The 9991-nt window shown below is 32.3% G+C and overlaps 1 protein-coding gene across 1 annotated transcript; it reads left to right on the forward strand.

Moving 5' to 3' along the window:
* LOC109226604 (protein DETOXIFICATION 40-like) lies at positions 7436–9547 on the forward strand. Its single transcript, XM_019391417.1, has 2 exons — positions 7436–7956; positions 8845–9547. The coding sequence occupies exons 1-2, from the start codon at positions 7615–7617 to the stop codon at positions 9478–9480; spliced, it is 978 nt and encodes a 325-aa protein (XP_019246962.1). The 5' UTR covers positions 7436–7614; the 3' UTR covers positions 9481–9547.

Genomic DNA, 9991 nt, shown 5'->3' on the forward strand with positions numbered 1-9991 from the left:
TCGATTTAGTATTCGGCTAGCCGTAAGAATGGCTTCCCCCCACAAGTTCTGTGGCAAACCAGAACTTATCAATAATGCGTTCATCATCTCCTTTAATGAACGATTCTTTCTTTCTGCAATCCCATTGGATTGGGGCGTGTAAGGGGCCGTTGTTTGATGAATAATTCCATATTCTAAACATATTTGTTCAAAAGGAGATTCATATTCACCACCCCTATCACTTCTTATCATTTTGATTTTCTTATTAAGTTGCGTTTCAACTTCATTTTTGTATTGCTTGAATGCGTCTATTGCTTCATCTTTACTATTAAGTAAGTAAACATAGCAATATCGAGTACTATCGTCAATAAAAGTTATGAAATACTTTTTTCCACCGCGAGATGGTATTGACTTCATGTCACAAATATCTGTGTGAATTAAGTCTAAAGGATTTGAATTCCTTTCAACCGACTTATAAGGATGTTTAACATACTTAGATTCCACACATACTTGACATTTTGATTTGTCACATTCAAACTTGGGCAATACTTCCAAATTAATCATTTTTCGTAAGGTTTTATAATTGACATGACCCAAACGTACATGCCATAATTCATTTGACTCAAGTAAGTAAGACGAAGCTGAAATTTTATTATTATTTTCAACAACCATTACATTCAGCTTGAAAAGGCCCTCAGTGAGGTAACCTTTTCCTACAAACATCTCATTCTTACTTATTACAACCTTATCGGAAACAAAAACATATTTAAACCCATTCTTAACAAGAAGTCCAGTAGAGACTAAATTCTTCCAATTCTCGGGAACATGAAGGACGTTGTTCAAAGTTACCACTTTTCCGGAAGTCATTCTGAGAAATATTTTCCCATATCCTTCAATCTTCGCCTTTGAAGCATTTCCCATAGAAATCGTCTCATCGGGTCCAACGGGAGCATAAGAAGCAAAAGCTTCTCTAACAGCACAAACATGGCGAGTGGCTCCAGAATCAATCCACCACTCTTTAGGATTGCCCACCAAGTTGCATTCGGAAAGCATGGCACATAAATCATCAACATCATCATGCTTTTCAACCATGTTTGCTTGACCCCTTTTCTTGTCTTTCTTCGGAGCACGACACTCCGTAGATTTGAAGTTTCCACTGAACCGCTTCTTGCTTGGGTTGTATTTCGGTCCAGAAGCCTTCCTTCTCTTTTTGTTCTCTTCAACAATATTTGCTCCCATTATTGTTGAATTTCCACGGCCTCTCTTTTCCGCAGCTTTGTTGTCCTCTTCGATTCTCAACCGAACAATGAGATCTTCAAGGGACATCTCCTTGCGTTTGTGTTTCAAGTAGTTTTTGAAGTCCTTCCACAAAGGAGGCAACTTCTCAATCATCGCTGTACTTGAAATGCTTCATTGATAACAAGACCTTCAATGAAATTTCTATTAGTAAAAATACTAAGATTACTACTTTCAACATCAATATTAAATTGAGTTATACCTTCAGCAAGGAGATCGTGAATAATCACTTGCAATTCCTGGACTTGGGTAATAACAGACTTGCTATCTACCATTTTGTAGTCCAAAAACTTTGCAGCAACAAACTTTTTCAACCCGGCATCTTCGATTTTGTATTTCTTTTCAAGCGCAGTCCACAGTTCCTTTGACGTTTCCACGCCACTGTAGACGTTATACAAACCATCCTCCAGCCCGCTTAGAATATAATTCTTGCACAAAAAATCTGAATGCTTCCATGCCTCAATTACGAGAAAGCGTTCAGTTTCTGGAGTTTCATCGGACAGCACAGGAACATCTTCCTTGATGAACTTCTGGAGACTTAGAGTAGTCAGATAGAAGAACATCTTTTGCTGCCAGCGCTTGAAATCAATCCCGGAAAATTTTCCGGGTTTCTCCGCCGGTGCCAATGCTGCCGGTGTCGTTCGGCTTGTTGACGCATTGGCAGTCACCATTGGAACCGCTTGGTTCTCATTCTCATTAGTCATTTCTGTAAAAGAATGACACAAACGTTAAAATCACGTAGATTTTAATAGAGTACAAAACCACAAAGGTTTTACTCTTCCAGAAACAGTAAGTACAAATACAGAAAATAAATTATTAAATTCCTTAAGCTTGTTATTACACTGTATTTGTAAAATAAATTCTGGAAATATAAATGAATATAAACAGTAATGAATATAAACAGAAATGACATAAACCAATTCGAGCCCACTGAATTCACAGTGTTTCCTTAAGGAATTTAATCCCCTCCTAGTACCCAAGGTTATGGATTATTTCCTCCCAGGATAGAACGAATTACACACTGGTGTAGTGGTACTTCAAACCCCAGTGTTTCAGCGAACACAAAGTTCGGTAGCAAATCACACTTACTTTTTGCTTGTTTTGATGCTAAAAGTATAGCAGAAGAAGGAGAGGAAACTCAGAAAATTGTAGTTAAAATTCTGAGCAGAATAGTGTTGTATTTATAGCCAAAGTTGGGTCTCTTCAGAATGGCTGTTTATGCAAAACGCCCACAACATAAATGCCATTACATAAATGGCCATTTACTCAATAATAAAGAGGGAAAATAAAGAGGGAAAATTGAAGAGGGTAGTTACTTTTCTGTTACCAAAACAGAAAAACGGATTGGATTTAATATTAATATTTAATATTAATATTTTGTTATTAAAACAAATATTTAATAACATTTCTGTTAATATTTTACTATTAACAAATAAATTTGGTTTCCGAAGCCGAAGCCGAAGCCGAAGCCGAAGCCGAAGCCGAAGCCGAGCGAGCGACGACGACGACGGCGCGAGGCTTGCCTTCTTCTCAACTCTTTAAGAGCTAGAAGAAGAGCAATTGCTTATATACCCATAAAAAACCTCTTCCTCTTCCAATATGGGACAATGCCCATTTGCCAAGGGAGGGGGAACTTAAAATTTCACTCAAAAATTTCATTTCCCTCCATTTCCCATTCACCCTCTTTTAAGTATTTAATATATTAATTAAATACCTTAAAAATCCAACAAAAACTAGCTATATGTAAGTGTATAGAGTAACGATGACTTATTAATCTGTACAATGGTTATAATTTAAAGTAACGATGTATTAATTTATTATAACAGATTTAAAGTTTAGTGATAGTAGAATTTTTTTGTACTATTATATATCAATGATTATAATTTAAATCACACAGTATATACAGGTGTGCTGGTTTTCTAATAATCTAGTTGTAATAGTGGTGGTCTTCAGTGGCTGCTATGGGGAAAATAGTTGTGGTCTTTTAAAATGATTAAAAGTGACTAAAATCCTCTGAAATGTCAAATGAACTTAATTATAAAGTGCACGATCCTAATCATTAATATTGAGTACTCATCAGTCATTATATTATTGTGTTAAAGAGCGGAGTCAAAGTGCGGGATGCGAGTTCGGCTAATTCTATAGCTTCTGGTTAAATTCTATGTTTGTCTTAAGAAATTTATCGAATATGTACAAATTATTAATTTAAAACCCAATAATTTAAAAAGATTATAACCCTAAATTCATAAGGTTCAAATCCTTACTCCGCCTCTGATTTTAATGCAGAACTAAGACTGCTAAACTTCGGAAGTATATATGTCTGACAGATCCAGAATTTTAAAGTCATGGGTGTTTGTCGGTTAAAATTTTAAAAAAGAGGAAAAAGGAGTTTAGTCGTGGGTGCTCACTCAATAATTATCTAAATATTTTTATAATTACCTATGCAAATTTACTAAATCTGGTCAAAGATAATGGGTGCTTGAACACCCACAAAAGACCATAGAGATACGCCACTATATATGTCACAAAAGAATTTCTTGAAGGAACAACTCAAATCCCCTTAAAACAAATAATATTGATTTAAAAATTCAAAAGTAAACATCTTTCTTTTACTAAATTAATGTGAGATAATAATGCAACTATGCATTAATGCAAGTACGCAACCGTAAAATCCTCTTAATTTATGATTAAGATGGTTCCTTAGCTGCGTAAATACGAGGAAGTGTTGTTGTTGTCGGGCGGAAAGAGAGATAACTACTATCTTTATTTATCGTTCTTATATACTAATTGGTAGACGTTCACATCAATTATCTTTTTCGAGAACCAATAAGGTTTGTGATGGATTGATAAGTTATCTTTCATCTTTAATAAGAGGTTTCATGTTCTTGTCCTGCATATGGAGTCGTACCCGCGCGATTTTACTAGTATTAGTACCCGCGCGATACACATTGCTTTCAGTTAATTTACTAGTATTAATTTTACCAAATATAAAATTTTCTGGCACGAATTCAACTCCAGTCGAGCCCCAATAAAAATATCAAACAACCGAATAGAAAACCAAAAAATAGTAGTAACTTTTTTTATTAGTAAATAGGAACGTATAGTTTTCGAACTCTTGACAGTGATTTTGGCCCTTAACCACTGAACTGTCCCATGAATGATAATTTCAACTTCCGAACAAATTTTCCCAACACAGCTTAATTTTGTTTTTTCAAGTTTGAATGAAATTATGTCCAGACGCTAGCTTAGGCACTTTAATTTTACTAGTATTAGTACCCGCGCGATACGCGGACATAAAACATATCAAATTATGATTTGAGTTATTTAAATTATGTGCAAATAACCTTAAATTAAACCTTCTATTTATAAATTATAAATTAAATTTTGACATTAATTAAGAAGCAGGACATGAAACCATTTTTCAAATCTCATAGTAGATAATTTGTTTTTTTTTCTATATCTGTAATAACCCAACTCCTAGATTTTGACACTTGTATTATATTTTACGGTCAATATTAAAGAATCTATACATGTAACAATGCGATCTGTCTGTTGATGCACATTAAATTATATTATTTTAACAAAATTCTTACTACCACTTTATTTTTCATCTCAAATTCAAATATCCTTATCCTTCTACATTTTTAGATATAATTTTTTTTCTCTTTGTTCCTTGCTTATAGTTTTTGCATTATTTTATTACTTATATTGTGATACTATAATGTGATCTTTTATTAATCTTGTTTATTGCCCTTTTAGTAATCATCAATAAATGAAAAAAAAATATTATTGAAATTTAATGTAATTTTACACTATTATCCACTTACTCGGATCTCTTTCATCATTTAAATGTATTAAAAATATTTTTGACTACTATTTAATAATTTAATTTATTTATTTTTAATAAATTTAAAAAATATAAGTATCCTCGCACTATCTCTATTTTCCTCTTTATACATAATTTCTTTATCTATACTCAAAATAAACAGAATTTTAATTTTTTATTCAATTAAAAATTCAAACTGAAGTATGATACTTTTCTTATATTTGATAGTTCTCTATCGGGAACATACATATCACATTTTATTTTAAAATATAACGTTGAATTAGTCTAAAAATTTATGTATAAGGTTTCAAATTTATATATAAAGTTCTTTTATAATGTTTCAAATCTATTGAATTTTCTTATAATTATTTTTTGTATTACGTGCATTTATTGTGTAATCTATTGATATAAATTTGGCTTTTAAGAACTTTCTAATCTCAAATTCAAATAATCTTTCCCTTTCATTTCTAATAGTAAATTTTTAATAATTTAACGTAATTTTGCTATTTTTTTAAATCTAATATATAGTCTTATTACGTTATGTGACTTTCCATTAACTTGTAACTTTATTTAATATCATTATCAACTACTATTCTTTAATATAATATAGATAAATATATAATTTTTTAATCATAAAATAAACATTTATTTTTTTTTAAATATATTGCTTGAAAATTTTAAATTATTGCTAATTATTTAATTTTTTTTCTTAACTTATAAATAATTTATATACTTTATGTAAGATCTTATTTTGTGATTGAATTTCTTTAATTTTAAACTCAATAAATCTTTAACATCTTAAATAAATTTTAGTTTTATTTTATATTTTAACTTACTCCAAAATATAAATAGTCATAGGTTATCTCAATTTACGTATTTTTATATTTTTTATTTTTTATTATATTTTTTAATTAATTTTTATCCCCATATTTCTAGCTAACATAGAAGAAAATCTATGATTGGATCAATATATAGATATAAATATAGATATAGATACAAATATAAATATAAATATAAATATAAATATAGATATATAAATGAATTTTTCTAAGATCTATTTAGATTATGTATAAGATTCATTTAAACTACTTCCATTAAATATGTTTTCATTTATAATTCAAATTTTTAATGTTATCTTAAACTTGCCAATTAGCTTCATTTTAGATTGTCACTTGGCTTAACCACATGCTTCACTACTCTCCTTTTAATATAATATAGATTTCAAAGTATTAATTGTACACTGTAGAACTTATTCTATTAGGTCAAAATCAATACTATGAAATACCTAATAATGTAACGTTCGTTATTTCTACAAATAGTTTAGTAATAAATTTAAGTAATATATCCCTGGTCTTTCTTTAAAAAGTGTAGCAACAAATTAAAGAGTCCGAACCATCCAATTCAGGTAATAACCACCAAATTTTGAGATTCCAATGTCTATCTGTTTTCTTTTTGGTGTGTGTTTGTGGAGATAGTGAGGTGGAATATTTTACCTATAGTAGGTCAAATGGTTAGTTCAAAACACTAGGTAGGAATAACATTCTTTTTTATTTTATTTTTATTTTTTGGATTTTTCACCCGGTATCTGGTACCCACATTGAGGCCCGACTAATCCGGATTCGCGCTAGGTAGTCCCACATTGGGGGTAAAGCGCTCCCTAACAAAGGCGACTCCATACCCAGGATTAGGTAGGAATAACATTCAAAATAAAGGATTTTAATAATAATTAATTAAAATATCTAAGCAAATTAAATAACCAATTTACATAATAAAATATTAAATCAGTATTCTAAATTATTAAAAATTGTACTCCGTAACTTAGAATAAACATCTAAAACAAAAACTAAGAAGATAATATTATGGGACACAATTGATGGATAACCCAAGACGTAAAATATGAAAGAGACATACACTTGAACTTAGACCTAAACAAATTTCGAATTGACCTATTAAAATACACTTAAACTGCATATAAAATTACTAGGTAAGACCACTTCTGGTAGATAACATTTATTTTGTGAACTTCACAAAATTATTTCACCTCGAAAATTTGATTTTTACGCTTTCATTTAATTTATATGATATAGTTTAATTGAGCACGTAGTTTCAGAAAGAAAGAAATTTTTTTCTGAAATGATCTTAAAAGTATAACATTTATATGACTATAAAAATTATAAAACTTGTAATTTTAAACATGTCAATTACATTTATATAAGTATAAAATTTATCTAAGTAACTGGCGGCATAACCAACCTGAGTTCTATCGCGAATTCGAAAACTTCAATCATTTTATGACTCTATGTAGCCAAATTGAAAACTTCAAGTGGTGGCCGCTTGTACTATTCTCATTTTCTCATCCACATAAGCACTGACGTTTGTTTTTTTTTTTTTTTTTTTTTTTTCTTTAGTTTTTTTTTATCTCTATATAAATACACAGTAAACAAAACACTGCATTCTCAATTCTCTTGAACTCTTTTCAATTTTCTCTTTCCACTTGCCACTCACTAGAATCTATGGATTCTTCTAAAAGCAACATTTACCAGCCATTTTTAGAAAACAATGGAATATCTAATTTATCACCCCAATTATCTGAATCCCACAATTTTGAATCAAGTAATGAACTTGAAACTGTACTTTTAAACACTGAAATACCACTATGGAATAAACTCCGTTTAGCTACATGGATTGAAATGAAGTTACTTTTTTACCTTGCTGCACCTGCTGTTATGGTTTATATGATTAATTATATTATGTCTATGTCAACTCAAATATTTTCTGGTCATTTGGGTAATCTTGAGCTCGCTGCTGCTTCACTTGGAAATACTGGGGTTCAAGTTTTTGCTTATGGTCTTATGGTATGTTTCACAACATTTCTTGAGTACCCTTTAAAGTTTACGGTAAAATTGTTTCTGTATGATTTATAGGTTACGGGTTCGAGCAGTGAAATCAGCTACCGCCCCTGGCATGCAAGGGCGGAGCTAGAGTGCCGGTAGCGGGTTCGGCCGAACGCAGTAGTTTTGGTTCGAATCCTATAATTTATCTTAAAAAATTCATTGAATATATATAAATTATTAATCTAGAATCCAGTAGCTTAATTCGATCAGAATCCCGAACCCAATGAACTTGAAATCTTGACTCCGTCTCTGCATCAGGTAGACTGCCTATATCACACTTCTTGGGGTGCAGTCCTTACCCGAGTTCTGTTTGAATACGGGATACTTTGTGCACCTGTCATGCCTTTTAAAATTTAGGAATAAGTGGAAACATTTTAAAGTTCTTTACTGTATGATATTTGTTTGATATATTACCTGAATGAAAACTGGAGGTAATTTCTGAAAAGGGAAGAAATTGACACTGTTTGTTGAAATAGGTGCTTTAACTTCATTTCTTTTTTTCTGAACAATTTAAGAATAATTGGTCAATTTAAACAGGAAGAAATTAGCAATACTAGGTGACATAGGTTCTTTGACGTATGTTTGTTGTTTTGAACCAATTTTGGATCAATTGGAGTTATGCTAAAAAAGGTGAAATTCCGTTCCATTACAAAAAGCAGCTCGATGCACGAAGCATGCGGCATTTACACAGGGTCCGTGGAAAGCCCGCATCCAAAGAGGGTGTGATAGGTAGCTTATCTTGATGCAAGGCTAATTCCACGGCTCGAACCCGTAACCTATAGGTGAAATTGCTATTATTTGGTGAAATAAGTTCTTTAATGTGTTTTTTTTTTTGTTTGTAAATGGCAGTTGGGAATGGGAAGTGCTGTTGAAACACTATGTGGGCAAGCATTTGGAGCAAAGAAATTTGATATGTTAGGAGTTTATCTTCAAAGATCAACAATTCTCCTAACTCTAACAGGAATTTTACTCGCTTTCGTATACATTTTCTGCAAGCCAATTCTAATATTTCTAGGCCAATCGGAAAGAATTGCTTCAGCAGCAGCCTTGTTTGTCTACGGTCTAATTCCCCAAATTTTTGCTTACGCGCTAAATTTCCCAATCCAGAAGTTTCTTCAAGCTCAGAGTATTGTAGCGCCAAGTGCATACATTTCAGCTGGGACTTTAGTGTTGCATTTAGTGATGAGTTGGGTTGTGATTTACAAGATTGGGCTTGGGTTACTTGGGGCGTCTATGATACTGAGTTTGTCATGGTGGATAATCGTAATAGGCCAATTTGTGTATATTGTGAAAAGTGAGAGGTGTAAGCAAACATGGAAAGGGTTCAGTTTGCAGGCGTTTTCTGGCTTGCCGGTGTTTTTCAAGTTATCAGCGGCGTCCGCGGTGATGTTGTGCTTGGAGACATGGTACTTTCAAATTGTGGTTTTGCTTGCTGGATTGCTTGAAAATCCTGAATTGTCTTTGGATGCTCTATCTATTTGGTAAGACCACAAACCCCTGCCAATTGTTTTTGGTTCACAAGATAGGGTATATTTACATTCAATTGATTCAAGTTCAACTAACTCTAGTATACAGTAGTAAATAAGATATCAACATAAAAGTCGGATATCAATTCATACTTTTGATATTTTAGTAATTGAATCCAACCCTGAAGGGGAGTCTTGGAGCAACGGTGAAGTTGTCTCCATGTGACGTATATGTCACGGGTTCGAGTCGTGGAAGTAGCCACTAATATTTGCAATAGCGTAGGCTATTTACATCACACTCCTCGGGGTGCGGCCCTTCCCCGGACCCTGGTCAAGGTTCATTTTCTTCATTCAAGACTTTTCTTTTCGACCCAATTTTCCCAAGATAGTACTATCACTCTTCACAAAAATTAGATTTTTTCGGGGTCTCAAAGGGGTGTGGAAAAAACGTACTAGCACGTCCTCTGTCAACCCCCGCCGAAAATTTGGATGAAATGAAGCTCCACCATGATTCTCTCCCTCAAAACAAT

The sequence above is a fragment of the Nicotiana attenuata genome, chromosome 6 (assembly GCF_001879085.1).
Source record: "Nicotiana attenuata strain UT chromosome 6, NIATTr2, whole genome shotgun sequence".
Classification (NCBI taxonomy): domain Eukaryota; kingdom Viridiplantae; phylum Streptophyta; class Magnoliopsida; order Solanales; family Solanaceae; genus Nicotiana; species Nicotiana attenuata.

Bases quoted from the DNA above. Each gene is read 5' to 3' on its own strand.
- LOC109226604 (XM_019391417.1), top strand. From the start codon at position 7,615: ATGGATTCTTCTAAAAGCAACATTTACCAGCCATTTTTAGAAAACAAT. The intron at 7,957-8,844 runs GTATGTTTCACA...TGTAAATGGCAG, and splicing joins TTTTTGCTTATGGTCTTATG to TTGGGAATGGGAAGTGCTGT.